The 20,941-nt window shown below is 39.8% G+C and overlaps 1 protein-coding gene across 1 annotated transcript; it reads right to left on the reverse strand.

The window, feature by feature from the left end:
* Nucleotides 1-997: 997 nt before the first annotated feature.
* Nucleotides 998-19,465, reverse strand: rbms1a (RNA binding motif, single stranded interacting protein 1a). Its single transcript, XM_032561051.1, has 14 exons — nt 18,887-19,465; nt 17,079-17,221; nt 13,556-13,614; nt 11,299-11,390; nt 10,328-10,485; nt 9,910-9,989; nt 9,714-9,814; nt 9,107-9,156; nt 8,469-8,559; nt 5,145-5,195; nt 4,194-4,295; nt 3,379-3,447; nt 3,062-3,137; nt 998-2,848 (listed from the first exon to the last, which is right to left on the reverse strand). Exons 1-13 carry the CDS (start codon nt 18,935-18,937, stop codon nt 3,069-3,071), a joined length of 1,116 nt encoding a protein of 371 aa, XP_032416942.1. The 5' UTR covers nt 18,938-19,465; the 3' UTR covers nt 998-2,848; nt 3,062-3,068.
* Nucleotides 19,466-20,941: the final 1,476 nt, after the last annotated feature.

Raw genomic sequence — 20,941 nt, forward strand, 5'->3', positions numbered from 1 at the left:
TCCTGATCTCAGGTCCATCCCATGTGTTGAATTGCTGAAGTGCATCACACTAAATGAACGATATCGGATCACGCTGTCTGCCTCTCCTAAAGTCTGCACCCGGCCTCTGACCTTGGTGTTGCCCAGGGGATCTGTGCCATGTGTCCCCTCAGCTGTGGAGAATTAAGCGCAGACTCTTGATTTGTTTGCTTCTGATGTTTGATGCCCTCACAATTGGCATTTGATTGACACAAGTGAGTGCGGGAGCTCCAGCGGAGTTGCCGTGGATGGGTCGGGATGGCCCTTGTGTTGTGGAGAGTGTAATAGCTAATCTTGCACACTGGCAGTTTTGATCCCTCTGAGTGGTAAGGGATGGAGGCATGGTGCCTTCATGTCTCCTGGATCAGCTGTGCTAAGTCTGAGCTTAAGAAGGAGATCCGGTGTGAGAGTGAAACTACAAAGACTGCGGGCCTGAAATAGTGCAGGAAATGGGGAGAGCAAGAGCACACATGCTGCACATGTTGCTCATCTGATCCACCATAAGCTGCATACATAACATCAGAGTCAGCCATGCCAAAAGATATCAATGACTGAATGTCAGTCCTGGTGGCAACATATTGGACTACATTGGTTCACAGTGCCCCCTGCTGGCAGATAATCAGCGAACATCCGACGTAGCTTGGCATTATTGTTCATAATATGAAAAAAGTCAGGCTAATATAAAATAGAAATTATAATATAATTTTTTTAAAAAATCAGAGAAACTTTATTCCTAAAACCTTCATAAAATACTTTAAGTCATATAAGTTTTATTTAGGACACCAATAGAAGTTGCAAGAAACAGTTTGAATCTATCTGTCTGTCTGTCCGTCCGTCCGTCCATCCCATATGTTATGTTAACAATAATCTAATATTAGATCTGTTCCTTATAAATCTGGCGTACCAATAACAAGAATACATTCATTAATTTCCTAATGCAGGAAACTAATCGGCCTTTAAGGAAAACAAGAGCCATATCTGAGAAAGAGAAGATTATTTTATTGTTTTTATTTCAACGTTTCCAAAGGAGAGAGAGCAAAGAGAGGATTGTTTGAGAATCAGTAGAAGGTGACAGGAGGGTAGCGATGAGGAAAACATTATTTTTTTTTGTTGTTGTTGTTCCATTTAAATTTTTTTTCTCAGCAACAAATCTTCAGGAAAGGAAAATACTCTCAGTAAAAACCCTGCTGTATTTTGTCTGTGTTCAGCACTCACTGTTTTAGCAGAACAGATAAGGAAGAAGCACCACGACCGTACATGTTTGACCCTTTTCCTTCTTTCAAGATGGTCATTCAGAAATAAATTGAAGGAAAACAAAACAAAGTAAAAGTAAAACTCCTCTGCTTTTCACTTTTGGCCATTGCAGTTTGCAGATCTTAGGAAGTACAGTTTTGTGATGTAATTTCAAATACCATCAAATTGCACAAAGATATTGGTTTTTTTAATGTACTTCCCACACGATTCTTTAATTTTTAAGTCATTTTAAGCTCATCCAAAATGTTTGGGATGTGCCAAGTTTTTAATCTTTGCAGAAACCAGGAGAGTTATGAAAAATCTGTCAAAAATACAAACTGCTGTTACAGAGGAACTTTGAGTGTCTAAAATGGAGCATTGCTTGTCACGTTGTGGAAAAAAGAAACACCAGAAGAAAAGCAAAGACAAATTGGGATAAAAATTTCAAAAGCATTTCTTTTTTTTTTCCCATTTCGATGATTATGAGGAGGAGTGCTGCACATGGGAGACAAACGGCAGAAGTCCTGTTTAGCCAGCTCCTGAGCGTGGCTTCTGGTTCGCAGCTTTCAGTCTGGCGAGAAGGGGCTTTACCTGCAAACCCGACAGCACCAACTGACTCCAGCAAAACCGTGAGGTAGATAACCGGTCACACCGACCACAAGAGTAAAACAAAGCCTCCAAAATAGATGCCCATTGGGTGTAGAACTTGTAAAGTCATAAAGGTACGGCTCCTGCTTCATGTTTAGACCATTTAAAAAAAAAAAAAGGAAATAGGAAAAATAAGGAATCACCATGCTCTCAGTTGGTCACCTTTGTTCTTTGTATTGCCGTGGAACTCTCATTGTCTTTATTGCTACCAAACGACTTAGATAGCGAAACACTTCATGGAAAGCTCCATGATTTCACACACACAATTGATCAATTGGAATAGAAGAATGACACCTGATCAAGTTGGATGAAAGAATGTTGGACGATGTTCAATGTTATGTGAGGAAGGCACCGTTTCCAATAATAAATTCATTAATTTCCTAATGACATGGTCGTCTGTGTTAGCTTTCAAGGGCAGCCGGGACACGCGTGTCGTCAGCTATCCACTGTCCTGCCGCTCTGAAAACCTAAACGAAGTGATTCTAAAAGCTTCAGTGCACACAAGGCCCGCTAATGTCGGTCGTACACCACGAATGAAACAAGCTGAAAAATCATGGAGAACTCAGAAAAAGGGAGGGGAGAAATATCTCAGTCCCATGCATTGCAAATGTCACATCATACTTGGATTGGGTGGGAAGGGGGTTTTTAGGTGGGACGGGTGGGAGAAGGTGGGTGGGAGGGTGTCATTGAAAAGGAGAGTAAGAGAAGGATGTTGTTTCTTATCAAAATATATCTACTTTTTTTTTTTTATCTTACTTGATTTCCCCCGTGATTAGCCGACTGTTTGAGTCCATTTAAGTTGTGTTCAATTCCCACTAAAAATGTCGGGGCTGTGCAAAAAAAAAATGTTTGTGTATCTGGTCCAATCAGGGCAGGCGGTCGCTTTTATCCCTGCGATATCCTCAGCAACTTCCCAACTGCCCTCCGGCTCACAGAGCTGTAATGTGGCCTGGAAAATAGAATTAGATTACTAATATTAGGGGGAGGGTTGGTGCAAACTAATCCATTTAGTTTTATGTAATTTACATGGAAAGTTTTTAAAAGCAACTTTTAAAAGAATTGTTTTATTTACCATCAATATATAAATAAACATAAAAAATAAAAATCCTGAAAAAATAAAAAACACGCTTGAGTTTCAACCATAAACTAGAGCACACTGTACCTGTGCATTACTTGCTGAGTTGACTGTAAGGAGACGAGTTGTTGGAAGAATCCACTTGCTGCAGCGTGCCGTTTTCCTGCAAAGCAAGAGCAGCATCTCTCATTTAGAGCCCGATAATAACCGCCCTCTGAGTGAGAAAATTGATGGTTTTGGAGGATGAACGCTTCAAAAGCAACTCGGGGCTTTTATGAATCGAGGACTTCTGGACAAGGCACAGGCTGCTGTCATTTTCTGAAGTAATTACTGCTTTTAGATGTGTTGCATTTAAATGGATGCTGCGCGGGGGGCGATATGAAACGATTTTACGGAGAACTTACAGCTGCTGTCTGCAGTGGGGGGTACTGTGGCATGTAGGCTCCCTGGACCCCGGGGTTGGCAGCGATGTACTGTGAGACACAGAAGAAAAATAAAATGAAATACTCACTTTTGCTCACTGTGTATTCTATAGTATCAAATGCATAGAAATGTGACATGAGAACATTATATTCCTATTGCACTATGATTTCCAAATGCATTGAAACTCGAGGCATATATTAAAAAGTGTGATGGGGGTATTTTAAGAAAATGCTGTAGCAATACTTTTATTAACACAAAACTATGTATGTGACTGGTTTACTGTAATTAAACCTACAAAGACTATAATTGTGGAGAATTTTCTCTGTTTAATTAGAGAAGATAAGGTATAACCTTATTAATCTCCCAAAGGGGAAATTATAGAAAATGCACATGTCAACCATTTTGGATATTGAGATCCTGGCTTCCAATATCAGAACATTTTCCACATAAATTTTAATTTCTGATTTCTGGATTGAAATAAAGCAGAGCATAGCGACTCGTAACCTCTGGACACAACCCCACTATTTGATTGTGTGGATAAAACTAAATGAGGGAACCTTAGCTAACAAATGATTGTCAGTGTGGTTATGTTCGAAAGTCAGACAAATAAAAAAATTTCCCATGTTAAAATGCTTCAAAAGAACAGCAGTTTAACATTCTTTTAAGTCTCCTGCAAACTTTAATCTTATACGCAGAGTATCCGAAGACAGTGTTCAATCTAAAAACAGTGTTCAATCTAAAACCCCTTTTCAATCTAAAAACAAAAAAGAAGTGTAATGGAGTTAGTCCCACACACCGCTCCTGTGTTTCCCAACGACAGCTGGCCCATCTGCTGAGTAATCATGGCTGTGGGATGCATTGACATGGAGGGATCCACAGAGGGAGACATCACAGCAGCCTGCGGCACAAGGCAGTTCAGCTTTAGCATCATGTCACATGATAAAAGAGTTTTACCAAATCAGTCTTCACTCTGCAAGAACAAAAATAGCAAACCCCAAGCAAAAAAAAAAAACAATAACAAACAAACAAAAAAAACAACAACATAACAATTATGGACAAAAATATACCAAAAACCTAAAACATACAGGTGCAGTCAACTGACAGATGATGTGACAATTTTTTGCCATATCTGCGAGAGTGTACTTATTAACCACTGGATGTGTTTTGAAGTCAGATGCGATGCTCAAAAACCACCAAAAGTGTTCATTTGGCAGCTCGTCAATTTCCAAATGGAGTGTGCTCCTTTAAACATTAATGCCTTTCGGGAACAGTTCATTTCCCAGCAGAAAGTGTGTGTGTGTGTGTGTGTGTGTGTGTGGTGGGGGGAGGGGACACAGCAGCAGACACTTGTTCCAGTGGAAACCATCTGTTGGAAGAGTCAAAGAGTCACAAGACTGTCTCTGCTTCAGGCATTTCCTGCTGGATCCACAGAGACGGCGCAGGGGAAGGGAGGGCTGAATGTCTCCTTAGTTATTCATGTTCTCTTTCATTGCTCTCCCCATCACACACCCCAACAGAGAGCGGCTGTATCCCACAGCCTGTGTCAGGTTGGTCTTTCCCCACATTATGTTTAGGGAACTTTGAGTGTTGGGTTGACTGTGTCAGCAGAGCGGGCTGAATAAAGAGCAAACAGCACTGAGCTCAGCCCTTTAGCCTCAACTGCACCACATACACACACCCATTTCCTGTATGCATAAAATGGTGTTGGAGGACTGTTTATATATATATATATATTCTGTTCATTTACCGGGTGTTGCATGATGTATGGTTGATGCGCCACCCAAGAATGACTCTGAACCTAACAGAGGGTGAGAAAGTGAGACACAAAAGATAAGAAGCATTCATGTTACCCACAATCAGATGCCATAAGCCACAGTTTGTGTGTGGGTGTGAGTGTGTGTGCAAATCCAGACATAGATATAAGCAAATATCGGAAACATATTTATCATTGTTAGAATTTTTTAAATAACTAATCCAGCTTTGTGAGGTTGTTCATTCACAATTCTTTAAAAAATGTCTAAACCTTTCAGCTTTTAGCGGGCATGTCTGTTTCACTGATGAGCTCAGAAAGTTTCCTGTGTACTGTGGAGCTGTGTCAGTGTGATTAGTCATTCCTATTAACTTTAGTCATCTGCTCTGGTTGCATTACTAACAACCTGAATAAAATGCTGCCTTTTTTTCTGGTAAGCGGTTCCTCATATAATTGATCTTCTGTTGAAATATCCCCAGTATAATTTTTGACAGCTCTTTTAAATGTGATATACAAATCAATTTCAGAGTTTTAAATAGTTATTCCTACTTTCATAGCGATGTTACAATAAATTGTTATATTTGGGAAATTTTTTTTTTATTTTTTTACTGCAGCCAGTAAAACCGCTGCCTCTTTTTCTTTAAAATATGAGCACATAACACAAATACTGGCCTCACTCACTAGCTTTATATGACTTTTGTTGTTTATTTAAATATTTTATTGATAGTTTTTGAAATTCAAAATTACATTACATTTTTATAGTAAAGACTGGAAACTAGGTACCCTCAGGCGATATATCCAGAGTAGTGCGGTATTATCTCAGTAAACACCTCCGTGAGGTAATAATTTCTTATCTATGGACAGAGGTGTGACCAAGTCACTGTGTTGCAAGTCTCAAGTAAGTCTCAAGTCTTTGTCCTCAAGTCCGAGTCAAGTCTCAAGTAAAGACAGGCAAAAGTCGAGTCAAGTCTCAAGTCAGGAACCTTTAATTTCAAGTCATTTCGAGTCGTTTTTATTTTATTTTTTTTTTATAATTTGCAATTATACAAAAAATTCAAATAATAGACCATTTGTTCGTTTTAAAATATGTATTTATCTCAAATGATAGAACATGTGTAGCTGAACACAAAGTATAAAAAACATTTTTAAATTGGACCACTTTATTGCCCAGTTCTGTTAAACTTGATATTCAATAAAAAAAGACGAAAATGCTGACATTTCCACAGCACAATACAAAGAACCATAACAGCAGTTTTTTCCTCTTTTCTCTGACCTGTCAAAACAATATATTGTCAATATAATTTTCCAACGTAGATGTCTTCAAATACACCAACCATCCTTAGATGATACTAGACCCGCTCATCATCATGATGGGACAGAGAGACTCTGTTCCCTGCGTTCAGGTCCAGAATCTGCTTTCTGTTCCGGAGCCCCGCTCACTATCCACCGGCTTCCTGAGCTAACACAGTGCACATTATTTGTGGAGGCATTTGAAGGACCGGATTTATGGTAAATCATCACCAATTTAACCCGGAGTACACATGCTAACACGAAGTTAGCTAAAGTCAACTATCTTACAGCAAAAGAAAAGTGCCACCTACCGATCTCTGTGAAGCTTCAAATGCCGGACAAAGTTGGACGTCGTGGCATCTCCATCCGATATTCTCTTCTTGCATGTTTTACAAGTTGCAGTTCGTTTTTTAGTCGAAAGTTCATAACCTACGTAGCCAAAAGAAATTACTCGCGGAAGCATATTCGAGCGGTTATTTCGTATTTCGTTCCCTGAGCTCTGTAGCTTTGCCGCGGTTTTTTAAACGTCCAAATCCTGTTAATTTGATTGGTTGTGCTGCAGCTACGTACACATACATACATAAGGAGAGAGGAAAAACATAGTGACGGTCTGCGCATATTGATACGGAATGAGTGAAATTAATTAATGACGCCACTTTATAAATAATGTGTTTTAAATTTTAAGACTTTGAGTAAAAAATATCAAGTCTTTTCAAGTAAACAGCTTCAAGTCGAGTCAAGTCCCAAGTCAATGGCATGAAAGTCAAAGTCAAGTCCGAGTCTTTGAGCATTTTTTCAAGTCAAGTCTCAAGTCGTGATTTTAACGACTCGAGTCTGACTCGAGTCCAAGTCATGTGACTCGAGTCCCCACCTCTGTCTATGGAATTGCGTATCTATGTATTAAAAACAGTAGAGAGCTGAGAAACTTTCCTATAATCTTTAATTATAGTAAAGCTCTAATAGTTGCTTGATTTATGTAGATTTATTTGAACTTATTATTTTGCGACGTTGCTCTTTGTGCCTGCCTTTTTTTGCTTTACCACTCTTAATTAGGGTAGTTTTTTATTTTTGTTTGCTAACCAGCAATTTGTTGCAACATCTATTTTTCTTCAGGACTGTGAGAAAATAAGAATTCCTGAATCCTGATTATGCTTAATTTGGAGCTTTTGTTGCTCATTTTACCATTTCAGCTTGATTGAGATTGAATTTTAGACTGCTGGTGTCCACCAGAGGGCTCTTGGCCTTCTAACCTTAAAACACTCAAACCTAAAAAGGTTAACAGGTGCCACAGTGACAGGTTAAGGTGGAGCTTTATTGGAAATGGACCACCTGCCAATTAATGCCAAAACAACATGTCCTGGGACATAAGTGAGCTGTCTGAGTGTTTTTACTGACAGAGCTGTGAAGAAGTGCAATTTCACTTCTTGACCCAGAGAAGTAAAGATCTCAGATTTTTATGCTTTGTCAAATGTTTCCCTATTTTAATTGAAGCCTTTATTTTATCCAAATATAAAATCGTCAAAAGGTTAAATCTGGCTCACTAGTATCAAATAAAAAAAATACTGCAAAACAGAACAAAACCAAAAAGTCTAAAAAAAAAGTTATTCTTCTCTTTCAAATTATGAGCAAATCTTTGATCTGTTTGCTAGAATTAATAGAAATCGCAATAACTCTTGGCAGAAATCTTATTTTATCTAGTTTTTCTCAGAATTACTTCACTTCCGCAAATACACGCTTTACAGAGAGATTATTTAACGTTTAGCCGTTCAGCCTGCTTTGCATTTTTAAGAATAGCAGTCGATCGCGACCCGAGGCTGTGAGCGTTTCAGATATGGTTTAACACCTTTTTTTGCATTTCTAGCACCGGAGCAAGTGGGAAATTACGAAACCCTGAGACTCATGTAGTGAATGCCACGCCTTAAAATGCACACTGAAGTCAGCAGAGAAATGGTGATAATCCAGACTTTGCTTGTTTGTTTTCTGTGTCTGTTTTCTGTTTATGTCGATTTATTAAAATGACTCTTTGAATACCTGATAAGCAGAGACAGGAGACATGTATGGAGACATTGCAGGCTGCACAGTCATTATTCTATTGGTCACCGGATACGGAGAGGGATAATATCTAGAAGAAAAAATAAATAAATAAAACACAACAATATTGTTGTTATATTTGCTCAATGGGCTCAGAAATAACTAATGTGAAGCTTAAAACTATCCAAATGTTCAAAAATCTTATATTAAAATAATCTGAAAAACTAAAAGTAAGTGAATCTATTATTAACCACAATTTTAAAAGGACAGGTAGAGTTGAATGTTTTCAGTCAATGTGATGACATTGGTATGGCCTTTATTAAAAAGAAAAAAACATGTATCATGCTTTTCTACACAAAGTAAATTGTTATATATTAACAGCAACTTTTAGAGGTAAAGATCAGGACAACAAGTTATTAAGTAATGAACAGGGTTAATATCTTTCACTACCAGGCCAGAGCGCTAACTTCATTTAGCAGACATGTAGCACCAGTTTTCACTGGGGGAAGACCCGCCAGCATTCCACTGTTAAAGTTATTTGTCCAAACAAATCAAAATACCAAGATTGACTTCAGGGCATTTTCTCACAGAAGGTTTTAAAGGACTGGACAAACTTCTGTAAAGAGAGGGTAACTTACCCATTCTGTATGGCTGCTGTAGAGGGGTCATAGGTCAGCGTCATGGCGCCCTATGGCAACAAAAAAAAAAACGTTCAGGCGCTAATTCTGACTCAAATGATACTCATAATTTCTTTTTATGAAAACAGTTTTACAATGTTGTCTGGAAATGACTTAAATAGTTTATTTTTCATATAAATTGTACAGAAGTCAAAAGGGGTACTTTTCAAAGTTTCCTTCTTTGCCATTATCACAGCTATAACAGTCAGTTAACGCTTGCTTACAAAATCACTTATTTCTTTTCTGTCCACTGCTGGTGGACTGGTTAGGATTTGGTTAGGATTTGTTTGAATTGGCTTTTCAGTCCAATCTTCAGTTTTTTCTTTCCAACACTTATGAAACAAAATAAAAATTCAGATTCAGCGAATCAATATGTAGTTTTGGACATTCTTTGTTAATTTAAATAACTGAATCTATTTTAAATGCTTTAGAAAATTATAAATCCATTACTTATTTCTGAATAGAAAGGGTTTTAAAAATGAGCTTTTAAATAGGTTAAAATCTCATACTAGTAGAACAGTAATCAAAATTGCATACAGTAAATAATAGAAGAGGATTTTATACATACTAGTCTGAGGTCGCCTGTCTGTCCGTTGGGAACATATCCACTGTGAGCATGTTTCTTTCTTTGACTGTCAGCAAACTTACACAGCAAAGGCTGAGACGGTCCTGGAAGACAACATGTCAACACACAGGCAACGTGAAATTATCACCGTTATTAATCCATTTTAATGAAAATAGACAGAAAAATGAAGGTCATTTACCCAGAGCTCCAGAGGCTAATTTGATGAACTTGCCATTAAAGTGGGAGATGACTGCGTTGCACTGCTCCGTCGTGTCCATCCTGTAAGAGAGACACGAATGCTGACACACCAACTGGAACAATGTCGTTTTTAATATAAAGCGTTCGTGTTCTGCTACAACATACACTAAAACAATGTTATTATCCTTTGCTTTTTTTCAAACAATGTTAAAAAATTTTGCTACCGTTTTCTCACAGATCGTTGTGTTTGCCAGTCTTCTATTTTTTTGTGCACATGAACAGCAGCTACAAATAGTCGAACCTGAACACCAGATCACATAAAGCGGCGAAGCGCTGAAGGCTTATGCCGCAACTATTTCAAAGGTGATTCATCAGGCAAGAAGCGGATGTGCTTCCTTTCAGCGTATCCTGCGACAGACCTGGCAAAGCCCACGCCTCTGCTGTTACCGCTGTAGTCCCGGAGGATTCGAGTGGAGACAACCTGACCGAAGGGCTGCAGCATCTTTTCCAGCTCTCTCTCATCCACCGACAGAGGCAGGTTGGAAATGTAAAGGTTTGTGGGGTCCTGCTCCTGCTGCTGCTCAGAGACAGGAAGAGAAAATGTGAGAATTTTACATCCCAGAAAGAAAAAAAAAAGAGAAAGAAAGCTAAAACACAGATAATTCACTTTATCTTCACTGACAAACGGATGAGTCAGAACACTGACTTTACTCAGGTTTTGGTCAAGGGAACGCTTGGGTTAAGCAAACATTTTTAAGCTCTTCTGCACACAAACATGTAACCGCACACAGTGCATCCCACTTCATCTGATCTGAGCAGCCGCTCGGCGCCTCTAAGGTCTCTCCTGGAAACAGCACGAGAGCGCCGTCGCCATAGCTACTGCAACACACAACCTGTGTTCTGCCATGTTTGATAAAAACTGAGCAGCCACATGCAGATCTCCCGAGAGCAGCGATTCATCAGCGAACAGCAACACACACATGCAGAAAAACGATTGGACTAAAAGAGATTTCATGCTGCTGTTAGTATTTGAGAGAAACAATTTAAGAAGATGCATAAATATCCCCTTTCTTTATGGTGCTTAGGTGCTAAATATCTCTCTGCTTTCATAGACTTTTGGTAAAACTGTGGAATTAATGTTATTAGACAACAGGAATGTAAAAATGCATATGTAAGCAGCTTGGTTGATAAGTTATTGTGCCATTATGTCACTGGGGTCAGAGGAGGAACAACGTGCCAGCTAAAACACGTTCAGCTTCAACATGCAACTGAGAAGGAGGCAAGCAGTCAAAAACGCACAACTTCAAAGGAACGATTCGAAAGCATGAAAAGTATGCACACACACACACACACACACGTAGACATGCAGGCGTGTCCGTATCAGACTTACCTTGGCCATCTGGGCCTGAATGCCGCTGGTTTTCAGAGCATGTACTGCCTTTAGAGCAGCAGCTGGGCTGTCAAAGTCCACAAAGCCGTAACCTGATGTTTGCGGGACAAGATTTCTATCAGCAGTCATTAAACCAAGAGAACAGTCAATGATTCCAACAATTTCTGCTGTCAGCATTGCGGATTAATCACTTACACCAAATAATTTTGCATGACACAAATAAATAAAAATCACCATATAAAATATTCAGACTATTTGCTGTACGGTAATTAGGTTCTGTAAACCACATGAGGGTCATGGTATCTGTCAGCAAGTCTGTCAAGTCCAAGACGTTGTGAAGTGGATATTCTTTTTTGCAGTACAGCCGGGAACATTTTTCTGCTGCACAAGTCAATGCCCTTCAGGGAAACATCATTTCCACTGAAGGGTACACTAGCAAAGGCCTCCTTTACTTCTGATCAGGACTTCCTCTTGCTCTCTAGGATCTCCATGGACATTTGAAGGCTACTTGATTGTAGCCAATGTAGACAGTCACATTTCAGTGTGAAGGCAATGATGACACTAAGGTTTTTTTCAGACTTTACTTTTGCAAAGTTGCTGCCACAGTTATCACATTTGCACATGGATATCTGAAAATATGTCAGTTTACTACGGTACTCTATGGCTCACCCACTGCAGCTATGACAGCTTCAACTCTTCTGGGACGCTTTCCACCAAAGTTGGGAGTATGTTTATGGGAATTGTTGATCATTCGTCCAGAAGTATGCAAGTCAGGCATTGGTGTTGGGGAATCAGCGTACCACATATGTTCTAGTTTGTTCTGTCCTGACTCAAATGGTGGGTTCTTTAAGGTATCTGTGCAAACCAGTCAAGTACTTATGGACTTTGCTTTTTACCCTGGTGTGCTTGAAACTGTCCAAAATGTCTTTATATGTTGAAGCACTAAGACTTCATTTCAGTAGAACTAAGGGACAGCCCCGCATCATAGTCTGCACCAAACATTGCACTTTACACAATGATGTCAGAGAATGACCAACTTCCTGTCCAGTCCTTCACCCTTACCCATCCAATGGGTTTTCAAACAGAGAGGGATGATTCATCCCTCCTGAAAGAAATGACTCTTCTAGAGCCCAGAGGAGAATGTTTTACACCACTGCAACCACAAGGTCTTACTAAAGACGCCAGGATGTTAGGTTTGGATGCAGCTTAAACCTATTCCATAAGCACTCCATGAGACTTTCTTGAGCCACATGAAGTCTGCAGGCCTGTAGCTATTGACTCTACACAAAGTTCTCTGGACACTATGTGCCTCAGCTTTTGCTGACCCCACGCTGTGATTTTCATTATCAATCACTTCCATTATATTTTAATTAAAAACATCAAAACATTTCTTCAGCAGCACGAGAGGATGCAAGGAAAGGGCTTTCCCTTTCGTGACTCAGTATGGTGAATCAAAGGCCGTGAGAACAGATCACACATCATGGATAAAGTACGACTGTTGCTACAGGTTGCTGTAGGGATTTTTTAACAGTAAGGTGTGGTTTTCTTTTCTTTTTATTTTTGTAAGTGGCCAATCTAAATAGGCAGAGTCAATGATACAAACTAGGTACTACAATAAGTCTGGTATTGTGTAAAGATAAAACTAAAATATGTGTGCTTGTTAACTTCACTACACTTACTTTTGAGTTGTATGAAGTGGGTAACTGGAGACCTGAATTCATAATGGTAAATTATATGGATCACTGATAACTTCTATGCACAATGACATGAAACTAGATGACATGTGTTGTTTTTTTTTCGGACATAGATTTCTCGAACTTTACTTTAAACTGGAAAACATGCCATTTATTTTTCATTTTCAAGTATGATCTTAATGTTTCCCTGTAACACAGCTAGCCACTGTTTTCTGCTGATTCTACGAGGAGAGAGAATGTGTCTGCAGATCTTCTAAACCTGTCTGTCTAGGATAATCCATCTTAATCTGCTTTTGTTTTTGTCAAACTTTTGTTACCATGGAAGCGCAGCAAAGATTTTGTGTAATTCAGTCTGCCTCAATGCGAAGTCACAGAAGTGCGATGAGAATGGGAACAGAAGCATTCATGGTCAACCCTCACAAAGACTGGTTATCAGGCTAAACAACTAAATCCATTTATGAACACTTAGGATATTGATACAAACCAGATGCTTCCTCAAATGGTTCGAAACATACATATATTCTCCTAGCTGCTCTCAACAGAGACTGAACATGCAAACTGACCTTTGCATTTGTTGGTCGTCTTGTCGAGGATCGCCTTGGCCGACTGAATCTTTCCATACCTGTGTACACAACAAAATGCACCTTAGTGTCAAAGAACACTCATCTAAAAAGGTTTGACTGGAGACAGCATCTTTAACTGATGCTGATGGCAATTTCCGTTCGTTCCCAAAGGGAGGAATATGTTCTCCCAAGAGTAGAATAATGCTTTCTCTTAACGCTCTGCAAGGTGGATTCAGTCATTTTTACTTAAGCCTCCGTACCTTTAATCTTAGTCAGATCTCCTGTTTCTATCACACGCTGTTTACAAATGCATCTTTGTTTTTTTGCGTGTTTTTTTTTCACATTTAATGCACTCACAATTAAAGCTTTTTGGATTTTGTAGCCTTATTCACAAAACCAAATAACTTAAAGAAACACCAAAGCAGCATATGAAGTCTGCAAAAAAACATTTGTCACCAACATTCCTTGATATGACTTGTTTTTGAATAACTGCATGATACTGATCTGTGAAACCGGCGTAATGAATTGAAAATGTTGTGGAAACATTTTGCCATTCCCAGCAAACCCTCTAAAATAAAAAGAAGTAATCATTAGGTTGTTTCTGAAGCTTGCACACTCATTTCCTTCAACGTTAGCAAAAGTGTAGTTCTTTAATGTAAATATTGTTCTAGTTCTAGAAGTGGCAGGAGGCACTAGCAATTTATTAGCAATATTGTGTTTTAAAAATACATTTATTTTTGACATTTTGAATAAATGAAATATTTGTTGCCACATTTTCAAAGGGCCCAATGACCCCTAAAGGTCCGATCCTAGAAACGGCCCTGCTGTGGGCCCAATAAAGACAACGACTTATCAGGCAAAGTAAAGCTGTTTGTGTTAATGGAGAGGAGCTACACCCTCCATCAAACGTATTTTCCAACAACCTTAATATAATTTTATCACCTCAGGCTTTTATTTTACGTCTGGCTGAAATGTGACACAAACTGTGAGCTTGGATTTGCGTGGATTTGGAGGCCATGCAGACGGAATGTCTCGCTCATTTCAACATGCATACTGTGTTGCTATGAAAAGCAGTTTCGTTTCTGCTTTTGTGCTGGCAAACACCATTGGGAACAAGAACAAAACACAAGCAAACAGGACACAAACAGCTGCCGCTGCTGCTGGTTATATGGCTGAGTGCCTCTTCTTCCAATATGCGCTTGAATTAAAAGGAAAAACAAAGACAAAAATCCACTAATTATGGCATCCACCACATTAACCACTTGGACTCAAGTCTGTAGTATCAAGTTATATGAAACATGTCCACTGGACGGCTGTCTTTTCTCTATAAAACAATATTTTTACAGCCTTTCACATACCATTGGTGAGTTCCTACTTTTACATATGTATTTGTATTTAGAGACCATTGAATGTTTTAGCACTTATGTATCGCTGTGCATTATGGTCTAATCAAAGTCAATTAAAAAAAAAAAAAAAAAAGACACCAGATTTCCAGTAAAACAAAACAAGGTCTGCAATTCTTTACTATTTAATTTCAATTTATCTACAGCTTAACTATGTTAAAACGCTATTTAATTCAGTGCATGTTTCAACTAGTATATTCCTTATAAATATGCAAATAGGCTTATTTTCAACTTGCTACAAGAAGCCTTGCTGAGCTGCAGAATTTTGCAGGCTTTTTGGTATAAAATTTGAACATTTCAAAATGTCCTCCAATTTGACACATTCGTCCTTCAAGAAAGGCTTCAGCCTGCACCTGTCAGCTCAGCGTAGCACCAAGACTGGAAAAAGAGCTAAAAAAAAAATGCAGCAAAATGTAATTTAATTCTAAGAGGTGTTCTCTACCGTGTTCTCTAATCCAGAGAACAATCTGGATTGTTCTCTGGATGCATGAGTTAAAATGCAAACCTTTTAACTCATTCAACAGCAAAATGACAATACAATCACAATCAATACAAAACACCCCCAAACAGCCACTATGCTGCTTTTTAATAATTCATTATGGCTGCTTTTAACAACAACAACACGTTTTAATAGAAGCTTTTAGCAATCACATTTAGACTGAATGTCATTTCTAGAGATTCCCTTAATATCTCAGAATAGCGTTTCAAGACTTTGACGTTTGTAACCACAGCTGTAAAACGGGAGCATGACGGTGGCGTGGCATCATTCACAGAATTGTGAACCTTGGTTCGGTGCTGCCTAACAACATCCTGATTATTTCTGAATATTAAAGTCGCCATATTTAGTTTACATCATTGAGTGAATGTGGGGATCATTAAAACCTGATTGTGTCACATCTATAAAGAAAACTATCAGAACTATGAATAACTGGCTTGGCATATATTGTGGCTACAATTGTATGACAGGTGGCAGAAGTCTTTAGGACACGCGTCTTTAAAAAATTCAAAATAATAACTGTCTCAATGTTTACAATCCAAGAAATTAACCGACTGAAATTTAAAACCGTCCTATTATGAAAATTATTAGACACAAGATGAAAATTATTAGACACAAGATGTGAATTGGTTTGATTCACAAGATGAATCAAACCAAAAACACCAGTTTTTGGTTTGATTTTATTTTTGAGATTAATAGGACAACAGAAATCCAGCGATTTTTACTCCAAAGCAGACTGGGGTGCTTTAGAGTAATGAAATGAGAATAATTAAAAAATAAATGAATAAATAACAAAGTAGACCGCAGTTAACTGACTGCAATTAAAAACTATGTTTCTTTCTTTCTTTCAGCAACGAAAACTTGCAAGATACTTTTTGTTCCGTGGTGAATTAAAAATTCACTTTCTGCGAAAATCAGACTGCTTCGTTAAAATACAGCATATTTAATGTATCTGATAAGTGGATATTATTTTGAGGTTTTAAAAACAACAATGGCACTTTGAACTTGATGATGAAAAACTTTGCCTGCTACTAATCTAGCTTCTCTTTTTGTTAAGAAGTACAAATAAATCTATGTTTGCATGCAAAGCAGGGCACTGACATTAAGATGGTGAACATTTTCCAATCTCTACCATCAGAGATACAGAGATTCCAAATTATGGAGATGTGATGCGCTGCATTGCCTGCAAAAGCCACCATATACTGTATCTTGTACGCATTAGTTCATGTCATGTTAGACTGCACTGCTTATCAGGCAGTATTGCAGTTTCACATCACTAACATAGGTTGCAACTTGTTTTGGGATCTTCGGCCCACTTCCAATGATGTTTCTCCAGTGGCAAAAAGCTTCTGGAGATACTATTAGCCGTATTCCCTGAAGGCAGGAGGGACATACATCCTTGTCAAAGAAACACTCCAAACAGTCTGCAGAAAAATCTTCATTACCCCTTTAAATGTCTCTTCAGCACGTTTGGACTCTTTAGCTTGAGAGGCAATGAAACCAATGTGAAGTCAGACTCGAGTAAATGAACCACACCACCTCTTCTTATCTCAAAAAGATGTGCTCTTTGTGCTGTTGATACCGAGCCCAAACCATCTGGACATGTCTGCATGCATGTACTCACTGGTGACAGAGTTTGACCAGATCCAGGTCTGTGGTGGCGGGAGGCAGGCCTCGGATGTACAGGTTGGTTTTGCTGAGCTGCTCCAGGCCTGTGCTGCTGCTGTTGCTGCTGCTGCTGGGACTGGACGGAGTCATGGGGTAAGACTGCACACAGGAAACCCGCTGTTAGGACGTGTACGGGGCTCCGGATGATCTAATTTAACCAGACCAACGGCGATCATAAGAACGTCTTGGCTGTGCAGGACAGGAGCGTTGCTTCCTACTGTGTTAAAAGCTAGAGTTGTTGGTCAAGCATTGCTTATTAATGACCAACACTGAACCCCGGTATACTGTGTGCAGCGGTGGAAAGACGGTAAACAAATGGCATTTATTTTTCCCCTACTACTCTGCTATAGGTTTCTAAAAAAGTATTACAAAAACAAACATGTTACATTTCCCTCTGCTACAGTTTTACAACAGCAGCAGATGTAAGTAATTGATTTAAGCTCCCATGAAAATATGATATTCTGCCAACCAAAAGTGAAAAGATTTACTATTGTGCAAGAGGCGCCTTTATGAATCACATTGTGATTAAATCGGCATTTTAACTAGTACATCCTGCTGTGGCATTCCTCAGAAACATGCCTTTTTCTTCGTGCTTGTAAGCCACTCTGCACACCCCACACTGCTCCTGCGAAGCATTTCCTTCCCTTTACTCATTCATTAAAATCGCTCCCAGCCACCCCAAGCGCTCTCCAGAATCAGATCAAAGGCAGAGTCACACCATCTGTCCATAACCAAAGGACAATCTACTTCAAGAGCCAAAGATTATAAAACTGCACACAAGACTGTACAAAACAAAAACAAAAAAATTGAACAACGGAGCTATTCTTACAAAGGCTTGTTTTTTTTGTTTTTTTTATGCCACAGATGAGAAATGAATCTGAGGGGCAGAGACATATGTGAGGTCTGCTCTGTTCTTGAACAATTAGTTGGTATGCAGCTACAAACTTTTCTGTATGGTTGGGCATCCTTGAAAGATGCATATGATGACATTCACAAGGGCATCTTGCAGCTAATTACTACCAAAACCTCATTTCCTGTAGGGATTCTTCTTAGGTTCAGCAAACCACAACTGGTTTTATCTGTATTTGGGTTGAAGCTTCAACCATCTACACTTCTTTTCTTTCTTCCTTTCTTGCTTAATCATCATCATCATAATCATTATTAGCATTATTAGTATTTTTTTTTTCAATTCCCCCATCTAAATTAGAAAGTGTGATGATCTCAGAGGTCAAAACGAAGAAGGCAAGCAAGACAAGTCCGACCCATACAGCACACTGAAATATGCTGTGCTTTGCATCAGGACATAAAGTCCTCTATGGATTCGCCCAGGATTCATTAACCTATAAAAAACGGACTACAGCTACCGCCATGCATATTGACCAGAGTTGGGGCCAGCGAGTGGGCCAAACAAGGTTACTCGGACAAAAGCGTCAAAGTGTCGGTGGAGCCACGGATCGGGGGGGCCCAGCTGCTGTTTTATCTCCCCGTGTATATCAGAGCATCTGCTTGGCAACTGCTGAGAGCGGTGGATCTGTTTACTGATGAATTTAATTAATCCCGTCATGTAAGGAATGAGGTGGGAATGCCATTCCAATGTCATGTGCGCCAGGTGGCATTTCAGTGCATTTAAATGCCCAATCAAATCTGACCTAACACCAAAAGTGCGAGCAGGGAATAAAATAAGTGTGGCCCTATATGTGAATGTGTGTGTGAGAGAGAGAGAGGGTGTAGGTGTGTGTGTGTGTGTGTGTATTTTTGGCCTACCTGCTTTCGATTGCTCGTCTTCAGTGGGTTGCCTGTGTGTGCAAAAATCATCCCGGAGCTTATAGATGTATCTTGGATCCCTCCCCTCAAAGAAAAAAAAAAAAAAAAAAGAAATTAAATAAAAATAAAATAAAACAGAGCGCTAAGGCAGGAGAAACCGAACGACGATGAAAGGATGGAGGGGAGGGGGAGAGGCTTGTAAAACAGCCTTTATAATATCCGCATACTGAACCGGCTGGTTAACAGCGAATAAAGCCTCGGTCCTTCATAGGTGTACTGACACATCTATAATACAGTCAGATTCACACCAGGCGATGGACCAACCCTCCGGTCCGGTTCATTGATCTACGACGTCCTGCTGCAGACCGCTCGGCTGTCCCCACCTACTACAGACCGAACCATCTCCGCCTCTACGGGGTGTTGCACCGCTCACAAACTGCGTGTTCCCCGCCTCAAACCCCCCCAACAACGTTTCGATTCGGTTGGAAATATCTACGTTTAGACCTCCGTTATATTATCGGCGTATATTAAAAACTGCATTAAAGGCGCTTTTTGGGGGGGAAGTTTTATTTGTACGCGCGTTGCTCGCCTCTCGCGTTGTTATCGTCCGGTCCGCACATACCAAGCATTCCTCACCCCCACCTCCTCCAACCACACACACACGCCCGCATACAAAACACACACACACACACACACACATATCCTCTTCCTCTTTATGCCCTTCCCCCCATCTAGCGTGCATGACAGAGAATCAGGATGCAATGAAATATAATCAGCGACTGGCCGGTCAGGAGGTCACAGTGTCCCTGTAAAAACCCCAACTGTGTTGAGGAGGGAGTGGGGGGATAGGATTAATAAACTGAGCAGCCAGCAAATATTTGGAAACAAAGAAGGAACCCCCTCCCCTTCCTCCTTCTCACCATCATCTCTCATTTAGTCCTTTATGTAGATTTTCTGAAATGCATCCAGCATCTATAAACCCCATCTATGCAGATCATAGTTACAATATTGGAAGGTGAGGCTGAGATAAGAACACTTGCAGACCAACAAGATCACCCATACACTGTTGGAGTTCACACACGAGCTCGACTGGCTTGTGTTCTGTGCACAACACAAAACATAAAGAGAATATTTTCTTCGTGCTGATGAAAAAAAAAGAAAAGAAAAAAAAGAAGCAGAACTACAGCAGCTCCGGTTTTCACTTCTTCAAACACTCCAAACCTCAATGGGTCGCCTTACATTCAGCTTTTTGCTCTTCGTTTCTGAAGGCTTGCAGTGATCGCGAACTACAGGCAGCGTACCGAGCCAAACAACAGCTGAAGCACGTTAGATACGTTAGGCTTTTTAAAACAAAATGTTGCCTTAGCCTGAATTCATCTTGGGGGGCCGATGAAGATAAAAGGCCGTTGCACTTTATTAGGCACACCTTGCTTGCACCAGGTTAGATCTCCCTGTGCTTTCCGAACTGCTGTGTTTCACCGTTGCACAAATTCAACCATGGGTCGGAATCTTTCGATGGAAATTTCTGTATGCCAAATTCTGACTGTGTCGCAGCTGAAATTAAGACTCATCAAACCTCAAAATGTTCCAGCCTGTTATTATCAAATTTAGGTGAGTCTGTATGACTTGTAGCCTAAAGTTCCTGTTCACAGTTGGCAGAGACGGCTCCTGTTGTGGTCTTCTGTTGACGAGACCCGTCTTTCTCAAGGTTCAACGTGTTGTGTTTAGAGACTGTATTCCTTGTGCACTACTTTCTCTGTACATACTTTTGCCTTTCTATCATCTCCAACCACTCTTTCAGTTACCACCTGACACCAACAAGGTATTTCCATCCACACAGCCTCCGCTCAGCTGAAACTGTCTCTTTCTTGGACCGTTTCTTATAAGTCGAGAAATGGTACAATGCATGAAGTTTCCAGCAGATCAGCGGTTTCTGAAACACTCCGGCTAACCCGAATGGCCCCAGCAACTACGTCGCATCTAGAGTCACTTCAATCTCCTGCCTTCCTCGATTGTGATGCTCATTCCGAGCTTTCAACAAGTTGTCTTTACAGC

The sequence above is a fragment of the Xiphophorus hellerii genome, chromosome 4 (genome assembly GCF_003331165.1).
Source record: "Xiphophorus hellerii strain 12219 chromosome 4, Xiphophorus_hellerii-4.1, whole genome shotgun sequence".
Classification (NCBI taxonomy): Eukaryota; Metazoa; Chordata; class Actinopteri; order Cyprinodontiformes; family Poeciliidae; genus Xiphophorus; species Xiphophorus hellerii.